Below are 15,031 nucleotides of genomic sequence, written 5' to 3'. Positions count from 1 at the left end.
GTTTTATTTGGAAAATTGCTGTTTGGTGTTGTTTCCTCCGCTCCTTCGTCTCCCTAGATTTCTTTTCAGGCTAAATAAAGCCAACTCCCTAGCATTTTCCCCATTTATCTTCCTTTCTCTTGGCCCTGGTCCCATTTCTACACATCTTTCTCTAGCTACAGTTCCTGAGACAGCAGAGCCCCTCCCTCGCCCAGTGAAGTGGCTCCCTTGGTATGGGAAGAGGCTTTTGCTTAGTGATTAAGCAATGGCACCATTTCTGTGGGCACTGCTCACACGAGGACCTGCGGGACCAGTTGGCAAGGAGCTTGGCCGAGAAGCTCATGCAGCAGGACTCACAGAGCTATAGAAGCACCAGGGCAGGCAGACTTGGGGAGGGACAGGGGAGAACCCAAGTGGCACCAGAGCACTGGGGGCCGTGGGGTGTGACTTTTGCCTCATGTTAAACACCATGGCACCATGGACCTTTTCTTCTTTTCTGCCTTCCTTCTTTTTCTTTCTTTCTTTCTTTCTTTCTTTCTTTCTTTCTTTCTTTCTTTCTTTCTTTCTTTCTTTCTTTTCTTTCTTTCTTTTCGTTTCTTTTCTTTTCTTTTCTTTTCTTTTCTTTTTTTTTTTTTGCTACAAAGGTACCCTGTCTTGGCTTCCCTCCAGGGAGGGGACTCAGAGAGGAGGAGCAGGGAACAGAGCTTGAAGCCAAGGCCAGAATAGAAGACTTGAGGGTTTTCATCAGTGAACTGTTCTGTGTTCAGTGGCTTTATGTCTGGCACCTGAAAGGAAGCCCACATACCGGGAAGACTCCCGTGGGTGAATGAAGGCACAGTGCCCTCAGCACCCCCGTCTCTGAGCCCCCCATTCCCAAAGGCTCTAGCATTCCATTTGCCCACTCAACTCATCAGCACGATTTGGGTTATTTTCATCCATTGTTCTTTTCAGCAGAACGATGGGCTCTGGCCAAATGTATCAGAATCCACAGAATCTAAAGTGTGGCACTTTCTATTATAACTGACTTTGAAGTGGGGTACAGTAGATGGGGGTCTAGTCCTGGCTCCATCACTAACAAGCTGTATGGATTTGGGCACAAAGTGAAACTCACTTCTTTACCTGTAAAATGAAATTGGACCTGTGTTGAATGTCCCTGCTGGCTCCAGCATTCTGAACCCGAAACGACCAGGATGTGCTCACCCTCCCTGTAGAAATTGCTCAGCTGTGCTGTCATGACTTAGAGATGGATGGATCTGAATTCTGTAGTCACAACCTCTTCTCCCTGCTGTAGTATTTTACCCTCAAGGTGCCTCCACAGTAAGTTCTCATTTTGTCGAGATGGCATGGCAGAAGGCAGCAAATCCTAACAGGAGGCCAGAGGTACGGTGTCATGGTGCAGGCACTGATAGGCAATATTTATGTCAGCAAGTCGCTCAAACTCTGCCAGCGACACTTTCTTTACCTTAGAGAATGAGAGCGATGGCATGTGCTCTGTTGGCCTCATGTGAGGGTGTGTGGTAGTATGCATGAGAACCCTTTGCAAAAAGCACTAGCCAGGTAGACATCATTACCGAAATTATTACCGCTATGGGGTAAGACATAGATGCGATTCCTTCTCTCTGAGCTCTGTAGCGATCACTTGACTTCCGTAAACTAGTCTCTCTTCAAGTGCTAGAGTTGAGCATGGAGCCTGAGCCTTAACATTATCTGTTCTGCAGAGCTAGGGAAGAGTGCTGGGGGGCTAGGTGTCAGAGTAGGTGGGGGCTTTTACAGGAGCAAGGGGAGGAATCATGCATGCTCCTTGCACCGCCCTGCAGACATCTTCCCACAGCCGGACCTGACTGATGACGGGCTAGCTCGGCCTGTGTTGGCTGGAATCGTAGCTACCATCTGCTTCCTGGCAGCTGCCGTCCTGTTCAGCACCCTGGCCGCCTGCTTTGTCAACAAGCAGCGCAAGCGTAAGCTCAAGCGCAAAAAAGGTGGGTGTCTGCCCCCACCGCCCTGCTCTACCTGGCCCAGTTTCAAATGCTCCCCATTGGAAGAGATGGCCCACGTTTAGCAGAGGCCCCCTTGAAAATAGGGAAATGGGGTCTTATGGGTAGGACTGTCAGCGGGCCTTGGTCTAGAAGAGGGAGTAAGGAAGAAGGATGCTGGGGAAGGTGTGATGGGGCCAGAATGTGAGAGAAGGCAGGTCTGTGGTGGTGGGCATGGGACTCGGGACTGGGCCCAAAGATACCTAACCTTGGAAGGAGCTCCTCCCCTCTGTGGCTTTGCTCTGGTCCCTGTGGGCACGCGAGACGAGTTTTGTGTCCCTGGCCTCAGTTGGCTCTTCTCCCCGTCTTCTTCCTTCCAGATCCTCCACTCTCCATCACTCACTGCAGAAAGAGCCTAGAGTCTCCGTAAGTGCCTCCGCTGTTTTGCTGTGTGGACAGAGGGTGGAGGGTGGACACAGGCAGGTGGTGTGCCCCGCTCGGCCCCCAGACCAGTATCTCTAAAGTGTTGGCTGCCCGCTGATCTGCATGGTATTTTTAAGTTGCACAGAGGGGGCAGTACTGTAGACAGTGAAGTTAGAGGTGCAGCTGGACAGAGCGGGGCAGACAGGAAGGGCAGGGCGGGATGAAAGGTGGAAATGTGGGTCTTCATTCAAAAAACGGCCGGCACGCATCTAGACAGTGGAGCGTTGGCCAAAGTATTTCACGCCAAAATGTGCAGCCCATCTGCACCCCTTTTTTTGAGTATTATCTTAGGTGTTTGTGGTTGTTCGTTAAGAGGAGAAAAAGAAGAGGAGGAGCAGATGTCCCCTACCTCACACTCCTGCTCCCTCACTCACCCCCACAGCTTGTCATCTGGCAAGGTGAGCCCCGAGAGCATCCGCACGCTCCGGGCTCCTTCGGAGTCCTCCGATGACCAAGGCCAGCCAGCGGCCAAGAGGATGCTGAGTCCCACCCGGGAGAAGGAGCTGTCGTTGTACAAGAAGACCAAGAGGGCCATCAGTAGCAAGAAGTACAGCGTGGCCAAGGCTGAGGCGGAGGCCGAGGCCACGACACCCATTGAGCTCATCAGCAGAGGCCCTGACGGCCGCTTCGTGATGGATCCCTCTGAGATGGAGCCCTCGATGAAGAGCAGGCGCATCGAGGGCTTTCCCTTTGCTGAGGAGACGGACATGTACCCCGAGTTCCGCCAGTCAGACGAGGAGAACGAGGACCCGCTGGTGCCCACATCTGTGGCTGCCCTGAAGTCCCAGCTGACCCCTCTGTCATCTAGCCAGGAGTCCTACCTGCCACCACCAGCATATAGCCCTCGGTTCCAGCCCCGTGGGCTGGAGGGCCCCGGCGGCCTGGAAGGTCGGCTCCAGGCCACGGGCCAGGCCAGACCTCCCGCCCCCCGGCCCTTCCACCAGGGCCAGTATTATGGGTACCTCAGCAGCAGCAGCCCTGGGGAGGTGGAGCCGCCACCCTTCTACATGCCAGAAGTGGGCAGCCCCTTGAGCTCGGTCATGTCCTCCCCACCCCTGCACACTGAGGGGCCTTTCGGCCACCCCACCATTCCTGAGGAGAACGGAGAGAACGCTTCTAACAGCACGCTGCCCTTGACTCAGACACCCACAGGAGGGCGCTCCCCTGAGCCCTGGGGCCGGCCAGAATTCCCCTTTGGGGGACTGGAAACCCCGGCCATGATGTTTCCCCACCAGCTGCACCCCTGTGATGTAGCGGAGAGTCTGCAGCCCAAGGCCTGCCTCCCCCGAGGACTGCCCCCCACCTCCCTGCAGGTGCCCGCGGCCTACCCGGGCATCCTGTCTCTGGAGGCACCAAAGGGTTGGGCAGGCAAGTCGCCGGGCAGAGGCCCCGTCCCAGTGCCCACCTCCGCTAAGTGGCAGGACAGACCTATGCAACCTCTGGTGAGCCAAGGGCAGCTAAGACATACCAGCCAAGGTATGGGCATACCCGTGTTGCCTTACCCCGAGCCGGCCGAGCCGGGGGGGCACAGCGGCCCCAGCACATTTGGCCTGGACACCCGGTGGTACGAGCCCCAGCCCCGGCCCCGGCCCAGCCCCCGGCAGGCCAGGCGCGCCGAGCCCAGTTTACATCAAGTGGTGCTACAGCCCTCCCGGCTCTCGCCTCTGACCCAAAGCCCCCTCAGCTCCCGCACCGGCTCTCCTGAGCTTGCCGCCCGGGCCCGGCCTCGCCCGGGCCTCCTGCAGCAGGCGGAGATGTCGGAGATCACCCTGCAGCCACCGGCCGCTGTCAGCTTCTCTCGCAAGTCCACGCCATCCACGGGCTCCCCTTCCCAGAGCAGCCGCAGCGGGAGCCCCAGCTACCGGCCCACCATGGGCTTCACCACGCTGGCCACAGGCTACCCCTCCCCTCCGCCGGGCCCTGCAGGGCCTGCGGACAACCTGGATGTGTTTGGACAGACGCCTTCCCCTCGAAGGATGGGGGAGGAACTGCTCAGACCAGAGCCCCCCCCACCGCCATTACCTACTTCAGGGTGAGTGTGAGCTGGTTTCTCCTGCCCACCTCCACCTGGTCATCTTCCACCCCCCATTCCTTACCCACCCTCCGCCCCTTCCATCAACCCAAATGACAGGGCTTGTCTGGACATGCTGCAGCATCCCTTCGGGAGAGTTCTGGTCTTGGCATCAGTAGGGTGTGGTCACAGGGTTGAGGGTGGGGCTTACCTGCCCAGGTACCCTGCCAGGAGCACGAGGGAGCCTCTCCACCCAGCCCAGAGCTCTCAGAAGGCCCCCAGGGTGATGGGAAGTGGACACACACGGGCAAGGGGTGGGGGGACGTGGTGTGTCCGAGTGAGTGGTCACCTCAGTTACACTTAGAGTGGAGAGCTCTCCACATCCCTGTGATCCTGGCTTTGGGGGTGGTTCCAGGGTTTACCCAGAGACCTCGTATCCAGCCTCCTTTCCTCCCCTGACCCAACCTCCCTGCTAAGCAGGACCCTGAAGCCTGATTTCCCTGGGCCACCAGGCCTGGGGCTCCTCTTCCCAGTCTCCTGCCCCCAATCTCCTGCCTTAGCAGCCTAGTGAGCGGGGGGGAGCCCCCTCCCACAAGCTCTCCAGGGGGCACATCCTGGAGACTGGAAGCAAAATCTCAGGCCTGTGAACTGTGTGCCTGGAGCCACATACCCTACCCCAACCTGTGTGCCTCGCAGGAAGCTGCAGACAGACAGACAGACAAGCTCCTGCGGTCAGCCTGCCTGAGAGAGCACACTCTAAACTGTAGCAGCTGGTATTCCAGGTACCAGAGTCGGCCTGGACGCCCGTCTGTGCCTCTTCTTCTCTTGTCTTTCTTCCCCTGCCCCCTCTTCCCTCCTCCTCCCCCTCTCCCTTCCTTCCTTCCTCCTCAAGTCTGGCTTTCTTTCTGTCTGTCTTTCTTCCTTCTCCATCTTCTTTGGGTTGGCCCGACTTGCTCCGAAGGGCTTGCAACATCTCCGGAGTGCCCCCCTCCCCGCCCCCAGTCCCTGCTGCCCTCCCTCCCTCTCTCTCTTTCTCTCTGGTTCCGTCCTTTGGTCTCTCTTCTTGATGTGGCCGCCTGTGCAGGGGAGCAGAGTGTTCCAGAGGAGGCTGGCCCGGTGGTAGGCAGGATGGGAGGTGGTTGGAGAGGAGGGAGCCCAGCGCCCTTCCCCTGCCCCATGCACTCCCACCCTCTCTGGTACCTGGAAGTACAGCTTCTCCTCCCACTGGCCCCTGGTCCTGGCGGGCGGAGAAGGTGGAGGAGAGCTCTAGCTAGGACGCCGGGCCTGGCGCGCCCACGGGACCCCGTGCCTCTGTCTGTGCAGGAGATGCTGTGCGCCACAGCCCTGTCGTCTGTGCTTTGTGCAGCGCTCATCTGCCTCGTCCATCGTGCCGTCTGGTTCTCTGTCTCTCTCCTCTCCTTCCCCTCACCCCATTCTCTGGCCTCGCTTGTGGTTCTCTGGCCCCTGTGCTCCTCCCCTCCTCCCCTCTGGGTGTGCGTGGGTGGTTCCCCCACGGCCCGTGTTGATAACTGCTTTGTTTCTGATTGATCTCAGCTATCTGGGCAGTGTTGTCGAGACAAGCCTCTCCTCAGCTCAATAGGTAAGGGAGCTCCGCGGCCGGGGCGGGGCGGGGGGTGGACAGGCGGACGGGGCTTTGGCAGGGCCATTGCTTCCTTTACAGGGGAATCCAAACCATGTCCCCTCATCCCCTCTGTGGGCAGCAGCCTTCGCTGCTCCATATGCCACGGCTTCTGGGTTCCCCACATCATGCTGCTCCAACAGCCTCACCAGGCCACGCTCGGGCACCGCCTAGCTGAAGCTTCCGACCCCCACCCCACATGCCAAGCCTCTCCCAGAGCCTCCCTGCAGTTTTCCTCACTCAGACACTTGCTGCCAACACACCCAGGGCCTCTCACAGAAGCCCCCTGGGACGCTGCATGCACCCCAAGGGGCCTAGAATGCCTACGATCCGCTTTGCATCTCTGCACCTCTGGAAACATCAGGGCCACACTCAGATCCAGAATCCCCCCCCTTCCCCTGCCCTTTGCCATATTTTCCCAGCAGCCTCCAGCATAGTGCCCCCCCACTTCCATCCTAGCCCCCCAGAGACTCAGATCTTCCTCTGGGGTTGCTGGTCCCTCACAGTCTTCTTGGGATCTTTCTAATATTCTCAAGGAGCACAGGGTTGGGGTGTGGCCCAGCTCCTCCCCTCACCAGCTGGGTCATCCTCAGGACCAGGTCACCTGTAGTTCTATGAGGGCAAGGGCAGGGGAATGTCCCCACTTCCCATGTCCCTTGCCTTCAGTAGCCTGTTCTTGGTTGTAACAGGACTGAGATGTGGACCTCGCCCTCAGGTTCAAATTGCTTTCAAGATCCCTGTAGTAGCCACTCCTGATCTCCTTGGGTCACAGCTCTAGGGTCTTGGCAGGAGTTCCCCAGGGGGAGAGGACAGGCTTCCCCCAGGTGGGAGGAAGTTGAGCGGTGAAGCACTGTCTACTTCCTCTGCTCTCCACCGAGGCTGGTCCTCTTCTGGCATTCTTCCAGGTGGAGGTCTTGGGAACTTGGCCATTTTAGAGGGGTAGCAAGTCTCTTATAGAGGCTTAGGGTCACCTGAGACTCACTGTCTCTCATGGTGACTAAGATGCTTCTTTTTGCCATGGACGTACTTGCCTGCACCTCTGAGAACAAGCAGTGTGGGAGCAGGAGAGCCTCCTGGTTTCTCTAGGTGAGAAACATCTGCATCCCTCGCCCACCTAGAAATGTCAAGGGTGGCTGATGATCCTAACTCAGGACTATAAGTCTTCAGTCCGAAGAGTGGCTTCCCATAAGGAGGACTGGACTGCTTTGCCATTTCTTTATGATCTGCAGCTATAAACTTGTTAACAGCCAAGAGGCCCTGGGATTGTGTCTGAGGCTGGTTGGGTGCCACACTGTGGCCATTAGCACTGGAGAGAGAAGGGAGGGTGTCAGGAAGGAATTATGAGCCTACCTTCATGAGGGGCCTCCTGGGGCCTGCTGGATGGATGCCCCAGAGTGACAATGACTGGACCATCCTCCACCATCCTCCACCTTCCCTGCTCTCCTTCCCTGAAGCCCAGTTATGACCCCTCTGTCACCAGAGAGGTGATAGCTGAAGGACCAGCTGTCACTCCACTCCTGGAAAGTGCCTGGACCCCATTCCCCATTGTTACCGCCACTCCCCTCACCCAGTTGTTGACCCCTCTCTCCACAACATCCTCACTGCGCCAGATCTGAGAGCTGAGCTGTCATACTGTCCCTGCTGTGGCAAACCCAGAAACCAAGGGCAGCGCTGAGGGCAAATTGGTTCCTTGGGGGCCTGGCCAGCATCCCCAGCCTAGGAGAATAACGTGCTCCCCGCAGCCTCGGAGTTAGATCTTGATGCTGCTGGGCAGCAAGAGCCACTGCTCACTCCTGCTTGCTGAGAGCCTCCCCCGGGCGCGGTAGCTGCTGGGGCCATTGGGAGGCGTCAGGCTCCTCTTCAGACGCTGTCTTCATGCTGCGCCTTTGCATGTGTCTCCACTCGGTCTTGCTTGGAGAAGATGTGACACGTCTTGTCTACGTTCGTTCTTGCTCTGTTCCTGTTTCCTTCAGTCTCTCTCCTGTTCCTTCTCCCCCCTGTACCTGCAGTGGTCTTCCCCCGCCCCTTCCTTTCTCTCTCCCCTTTTTCTCCTCTTCCCAACTCCCATCTCAGAGCGGGGAGTTGTATTGCGTGGACCTGCCATTTCTGGGGCCGGCTGGGAGGCCGGCGGTTTTCTCGGTTTCCTGTCTCATACCAGTTAACAGCTCTCTTCTCACCTCCCCCTCGAACCCCCCTCCTGTTAGTGCCGACTTTGGCCTCTCTGATCAGGTGGGTCTGGGAGGGTGGATGGACACCCCCCCCTTTTACTGGTGGACCGTAGGAAGGAGCTCCCATTCGGAAACACGTCTCTCCCAAGCCCTGAGGCCAAACACTGGGTTTGTCCCCTGACCCCACCGGAGAAAGCTGTCATCTGTCATTACAGCTGGGTGGGAGCTGACCTCTGCAATCCTGGCTTTCTGTTTTATAAGTGGAGAATGGCGGGGCGGGGACCTTTTTCCCGGCCATGCCTCATACACAAGTGGATTTCCTCGTCCCCCTTCCATGGTCTAAGGTCAGATGAGCAGAGTCTGCTGTCAGGAGGTTATGAAGAGGAGGACAACTCTCCTTAAATCACAGGGGCAGCCACCAACTGTTGGAGTGGTCAGCCCTTGGGCAGTGAGGGCAGGAACTGTCCAGTGGATTCTGACTTTTCTGACCTGTGGTTTGCCGACTTTTTGGACCTTTTTGTCTGTGTCTTTTCTCCACTATTCTGGGTAAGCACAGAGCTAAGCAGCCAAGGCCCCGGGCTAAATGGTTGTGATTTGGGTTTTGTATGGATTTTATGAAAACAGAGAGAGAGAGAGAGAGAGAGAGAGTAAATTCCAGGCAGTTTTTGGTAGTTCTGAACCACAGAGAAACATCACTGGGACAGAGAACTGGGGTTTAGGGGGAACTCCATATGGCATGGAAGATCCAGAAAAACCTCTAGGCTTTTAGGCCTCATACTCTTACTTCCTGTGAGGAGGAGGGCCCCAGAGTTTGCTGGATTCCTGTATGTTTTAGAAGAATTGAATTGGACTGGGAAGAGAACGGTGACCTCCATTTCTTAGAAAGCCCAGGGTTGGATGCTGTTCTAACAGAGTAACCTACTGGTCAACCTCAGATTCACTTACCAGCTTTATTCCAGGGATAGGATGAGGTTGCTTAACCCAATTTTCCACTGTCTGACAGGGAGCATCACCAAAAGCTTCATTATCTGATAGGTCCCCTGTGGGCTTGATATTGACTGCAGACAAGGTCACCCTTCCTAGAAAAGAGAGACAATTTGATTCCAAAGGGCTTTACATGCTACAGGTAAAGTCTGTTGGGCCACATTTCACATATGTCTTTTCTGTATAATTTGTTAAAAATAAAGATCCATTTTTGCCCCCTCTTCCCCACTTCACCCTATCCTTCCAGACACTTGCTTTTGTTTTTCCCTCCTGCATCGGTAGAGTGTCTTGGTGCCTCCAGGAGCCTTCTGTCTTGTTCCTGTGTTTGAGCACTGAGCTCAAAGTGAAAACAGGTGGACAGCAGGTGTCCTGGAAGGGCTGGAGCTTGGCTCTTTCACAAGGGAAAACTGGCTTATCCTCCTCAGTGGATCATTACTGTTTGGGAATTTTTGCCTGAAGATATAACTTCAGCCAGCTTTTCCCCATCCCTGGTCTGTCTTACTCTGGCCGTGCCACTGAAGCAGAGAATGTCAGCGACTACGGCAGCAGGGTGAAGTGACTACCGCTCAGGTGAAGTGTGGGAGCACTGTTTTCTTCTAGATAGCTTCTGGGCCTGTTTCCTTTAGGAGGAAGTTGGAAGAGCAGTTTAGCCTAATGTTGAGAGTCTTGGCTCTGTCACATAATAACTGGATTAGTAGACAAGCTGCTTAACCCTACGCATTCAGTTTCTCCCTCTGAGAAACAGGATCAGTCTAGTATTTACTTCTTAGGGTTGTTGTAAGGATGAACACAAACTATTGTAGAGAACATAGACCAGTGCTTGGCATGGTAAGTGGTAAATCAATGCTGAGTGACAGAAATGATAAAGGTAATGGTATGTTAATTTTAGTAATAATATCCTTGGAAGTTTCACCTGGCTTGGAGAAACCCTAGGAATGTTCTGGGGCACTCTAAGCCAGTTTCTCTCATGCCCTCCTGGATCACCCTGGGTTTTGTGGTTTAAACACTGCGCCCTGGGGCCACTTCCTTGTCATATGCCTCCTCGGACCATGCGTCGCTCACCTTGTGTGGTCTTTTTGAAGAGGCTGGCCAGGACCAGGAGACAGGTAAACTGAACGGCTGATTCATACCTTTGATTTTCCTTTTAGGTAGCTGAAGAAGCCCTAGTCAAGGATGAGAAGGGGGTGAGGACATCCCGCTAGCATGGCAGAGTCATGCTCCCTCATACCCTAGCCATCTCCACCCTTTGCCCGCCTTCCAGATTCCTTTGCAGCCGCCGCCACTGCTGTGTAGGATCTCTGTGGGTAGAGTCTGAAGGAGGAGGGGACGGGGAATTTGCAGGTTGCGTCTTTGGGGGTGGAAGACCTGACTTCTCATGGTGCGTTGGACTTCTGTCTGAGACCATGTGTTGCCCGTGTGTGTGTGTGTGTGTGTGTGTGTGTGTGTGTGTGTGTGTGTGTAGGTGGGGCCCTTGAGCTCCATGCTGTCAGGGGGATATGGAAAATCTAGAAGCTGTCTCTGACCTGAACTTTGGAGGAGCTTCTTGATACTTTATTTACTAAGAGGCTATGGAATGATGACATCCATTAAAGAAGATGGAGGTTGCTTCATTGCCAGTTAATGCAGGAAACCTGAGAGACCAGAGGCTTATCAACAATTAGTCTGTAAGTTTTTTCTTCCTTCATCCCCACAAGTATGACCTGGGGAGATGGGGCTGCAGACCCCCCATCCCTCTGTCATTGTTGTGCTGCTTTGGATTGCTTGCTCACTACTGGGCACTTCTTTTCCCCTCACAGGGTTGGCTGTCCTCCTTTTAATCAGGAGTTACCCAAAACCAATGTGATGGAGTTGGAAGAGGGAGATGTGGGGACTGAGGAAGCGTGTGATTCACCTCAGTGCACTATGGCCCTAGAATGTCCCTACTCCCCTGATGGTATGCGAGTGCCAGCCCTGGCGGGAAGGAAAGAGCAACTCCTCCCTCTCTGCCTTTATTCCTCAGGCTCCAAGTTTGGCTTACTTTGAGAAGAAATGACATTGATAACATGTCTTCTAGATTTTCTTTTATGACTCTTGAAAAATTCTCTCCAATATGCACCGGTTGTCACAGCCAGTTCATCCCCTCAGCTCCCTCTGGTCCCCTTTGTCACAGGGGCTGCTCAGGCTCCAGGGGAACTGTGGGCTCTGTTCTAACCTCATGGTTGATCCATTAGGCACATGACAGCATCCGCCCCGCAGCTGGGGGAGAAGGAGAGACCGACATACGTGGCGTCTCTCCCAACCCGTTTCTCTACTGAATCTCAAGATGTAGAGATTCACTTGGGCACTTGCTCCCGAAGGCAAGGGCTTGGCAAGGCTGCCAGATTTGGACACTAAGCATCGTAATCTACTTCCACCTTCTTTTATTCTCATGCATGACTGATGACATCTGAGCCTAGTCTGCAGAGGTCCAGGGAGACCCCCCCCCTGCTGAAATGTGGGTAGATGACAAGTATTTGTTGCTGTTAGCTGCTGGGGTTCTGCCTCACTCTGGTGGACGGAGGGGAAGAAGCCCAGTGAAGCTGGGTTTTATATACCCTCCCCCTCACTGGATATTGGGTTTCTCATTTGGCCCTGGCCTTCTCTCTTCTGGAGGTGGACAGTTCACTGGGATGGGGTTCCTCACCTCCTGCTTTAACCCACCCTTTTACTTTTCACTTAAAGGTCGTGATGATTTCTAACAACTTTGGGCAGTGAAGCTGCTTTCTTCTCTGACCTTCCTCCTCCCGGTTTGAGTGGCATGTGATGAGGCTCACTATTAAAGTCTGTCTCTCCCTTTCTTAGGTCTCCTGGTTGCTCTACAGATTGGTTTCCATCTGAGGCAGGCCTCCCACTGCTGGAGTTTTCTACCGGCCTTTCTCTCTTCCAGGAGCAATCAAGAGGCAGGTGTCAAGGAACCACTGTGGACACCTGGGACTCTGTCCTCCTGTGGGTCGGCTGTATGGTTTTCTTCCAGCCCCTCTTCAGAAGCTCCCTCTTCTGGGAGCTGACCTGTGCCTCTCTAATTGTCCCTTCCAGAACACATCCACCTGCACCCGAGAATGCTGCTGTACCTGAGAGGCTGGAGGCTCTGAAATACCAACGGATAAAGAAGCCCAAAAAGTCATCCAAGGGCTCTTCGAAGTCAAAGAAACGATCCGGTAAATGGCAGATCCTCTCTTTTCCCCTCTCTCTGCCGTTATTATGGGGTTGTTTGGCTCAGGATCCCATCCTTGGATTTTCTCTAGAATTAAATCCACCGGCTTATGTTATTGTCTCTTTTTAATATTAATTACCAAGTAATACATAAATATAATTTTCATGTAAAAATAAGAAAGATAAAGTCTCTGATTGTCCCCCCAATTGTTTCCTCTCTCCTGGGATCCATCCTTCTTGGTAGTATGCATGCTTTCAGAGCCTTTCTGGGCATACGCCTCTCGAAAATACATTGTATTGTTTTAATGCATTTTTAAATAACATAAGTAGTATCTTATTTTTTTTCATTCTGCCATATGCCTTTTGGAACTATCCCTATTTCCTTATATTTTTCTCCTCTATTATTTCAGACCTTCTAGTTGGACGTGGGAATTATGGGGTCCTACTCAGTGCTTAGGGGACATCATGGCATGGACCCAGCCTCTGCAGGATGACCAAACTTTTCTCAGTGGGATAGAATGAAATCTCCTTATCATAGAAAGGATGTTTCTATTGAAATATATCTGATATTTATATCCAACAGTGATCAGTAGCTGCTAAGATAGTGTAAAAATGATTCAGCCCTTTTTCACACTTGGAAAATTCTTTAGTATTTATCATGTACTCTTTTTTTTTTTTTTTTTTTTACCAGTGGTTTTTAGGAATCTTGTCACAGGCTGTCAAAAAAAGACAGCTGAACAGTTTCCTTGCAGATCTTTAATAACCACTGGAGAGTAACTTTCTTTAGAGACTGGGTTATGGAAAAGTGTTCTACAGAGGCCCCTGGAATCTTCAGAAGACAGTGAGCACTGTTTCTCACTTAGCCTTTGGGTGGTGCTATTATCCTATTTGTTTATAGAGGGGAGTGCTGAGGCAGAAAAGAGGAAGATGATTTTTTTAGGGTTTGGTTGAGAAATTGGAGCCCAAAGCTGAATGTTCAACCCCCTCAAGCCCATTGCAGTTGAAGAACCAATATACCGACCTACCTACATATCTATGTTTTGTTTTGTTTTAACAAAAAGAGCCACCTCAGATGCCTATACTCCCTCTTATTCTGTCATGCCATCCTGTTCCTTGTAATATGTTGATGGCTCTCAAATGTCTGTTTTTAGCCCCGGTCTCTTCCATGAGCTCGAGTCTCATATTTCCAGTTGCCTGCTGAACACGCACTTAGATGTTTTGTAAGCCTTTGAAAAGTCCAAAATAGACTTATTGATTATCCTCTCCAAATCTGCCTCTCCTCACTTCCTCCCCAGCTTCTTAAATAGCACTACTAACTACCTCGCTGCTCGGGCTACTTCCGCCTTGCTTCTTCTCTTGCTGTCACGTGTCCCGTCCAATCCATTTGGTAAGGTCTTTGGGCCCAACTTTTACAGCAGATCCTAAATCTGACCACTCTTATTTTATTTTATTTTTTTAAAAGATTTTATTTATTTATTCATTTGACAGAGAGACACACAGCGAGTGAGGGAACACAAGCAGGGGGAGTGGGAGAGGGAGAAGCAGGCTCTCCGCCGAGCAGGGAGCCCGATGCGGGGCTCGATCCCAGGACCCTGGGATCATGACCTGAGCCGAAGGCAGACACTTAACGACTGAGCCACACGGGCTCCCCAAATCTGACCACTCTTGCCCACCTCATTACTGAAGCCCCCAAAGCAGGCAGCCAGCAATCATGGCAAGCCCCATTTCTGCTCTGGACGGGAGAGGGTAGAGAGACGAACGGTGAGTTCGTCTGTGTTACTGTGATTCCCACCCTGATTAGTGCAGTTGCCTCCTAACTGGTTGTCCTGCTCCGTACTTGCTCCTTCTACAGTATATTCTACACTCAGCAACTCGAGTGATCTTTATAAAATGTAACAGCATGGTCTTTCGTTCATGGCAACGTGCACATACACACATCTGATGAAAACCTTCCGGAAGCTTCCCACTGCAACCAGAGCAGATTTCAAACTCCTTATGATACCCTTCTCCGTCTTTCCTGCCTCACTGTCCTCTGCTTGCTCTGCTTCAGCTATGGTAGCCTTCCTTCTTTCTCTGAAACGTTTTACGTTGGCTCTTAAGCCATGGGTTTCACTTTTGCCCCTCCTTCTGTTGGGAACACTTCTCCCCCAAAGCTTCAGAAGTCTCATCATCGTTCAAGACTCACACGTGAAAGTAGAACTGTGCTTTAGTCCTTTGCTCTCACATGGTCCTGTTTTTCTTCTTTCTTTGTAGGGCTTTCAGTATCTGGAAATTTCATTTCTGTATTTTTTATTTTTTTAAAGATTTTATTTACTTGAGAGAGAGAGAGAATGAGAGATAGAGAGCATAAGAAGGAAGAGGGTCAGAGGGAGAGGCAGACTCCCCGCTGAGCAGGGAGCCCGATGCGGGACTCCATCCCGGGACTCCAGGATCATGACCTGAGCCGAAGGCAGTCGCCCAACCAACTGAGCCACCCAGCCGCTCCACATTTCTGTATTTTTTAAGTCCTTAATGTTTATCTCTTCCTCCTCACCCCACACTAAAGCATAGTTTCTAGAAACCCAGCACTTCACTGCCGTATCTGCCGAAGAGCCGTGAGACAGAGGAGTGGCCCTGGCAGTGT

General features: G+C 53.0%; 1 protein-coding gene across 1 annotated transcript in view; it reads left to right on the top strand.

Annotated features, from left to right (window-relative positions):
• The window catches only part of IGSF9B (immunoglobulin superfamily member 9B), a 59,102-nt gene that overhangs the window by 30,855 nt on the left and 13,216 nt on the right, over positions 1-15,031 (top strand). Inside the window, exons 16-19 of the mRNA XM_073904016.1 lie at positions 1,797-1,958; positions 2,333-2,378; positions 2,818-4,467; positions 12,292-12,413. Of these exons, the coding sequence (XP_073760117.1) occupies positions 1,797-1,958; positions 2,333-2,378; positions 2,818-4,467; positions 12,292-12,413 (1,980 nt within the window). The remainder of the gene's footprint in view (positions 1-1,796; positions 1,959-2,332; positions 2,379-2,817; positions 4,468-12,291; positions 12,414-15,031) is intronic.

Source organism: Callorhinus ursinus, unplaced genomic scaffold (assembly GCF_003265705.2).
Source record: "Callorhinus ursinus isolate GAN/ISIS: 27379988/994484 unplaced genomic scaffold, GSC_fseal_2.0 scaffold19, whole genome shotgun sequence".
In the NCBI taxonomy this organism is placed as follows: domain Eukaryota; kingdom Metazoa; phylum Chordata; class Mammalia; order Carnivora; family Otariidae; genus Callorhinus; species Callorhinus ursinus.
The sequence above is the reverse complement of the archived record's forward strand: the minus strand, read 5'-3'. Positions and strand labels throughout refer to the sequence as shown.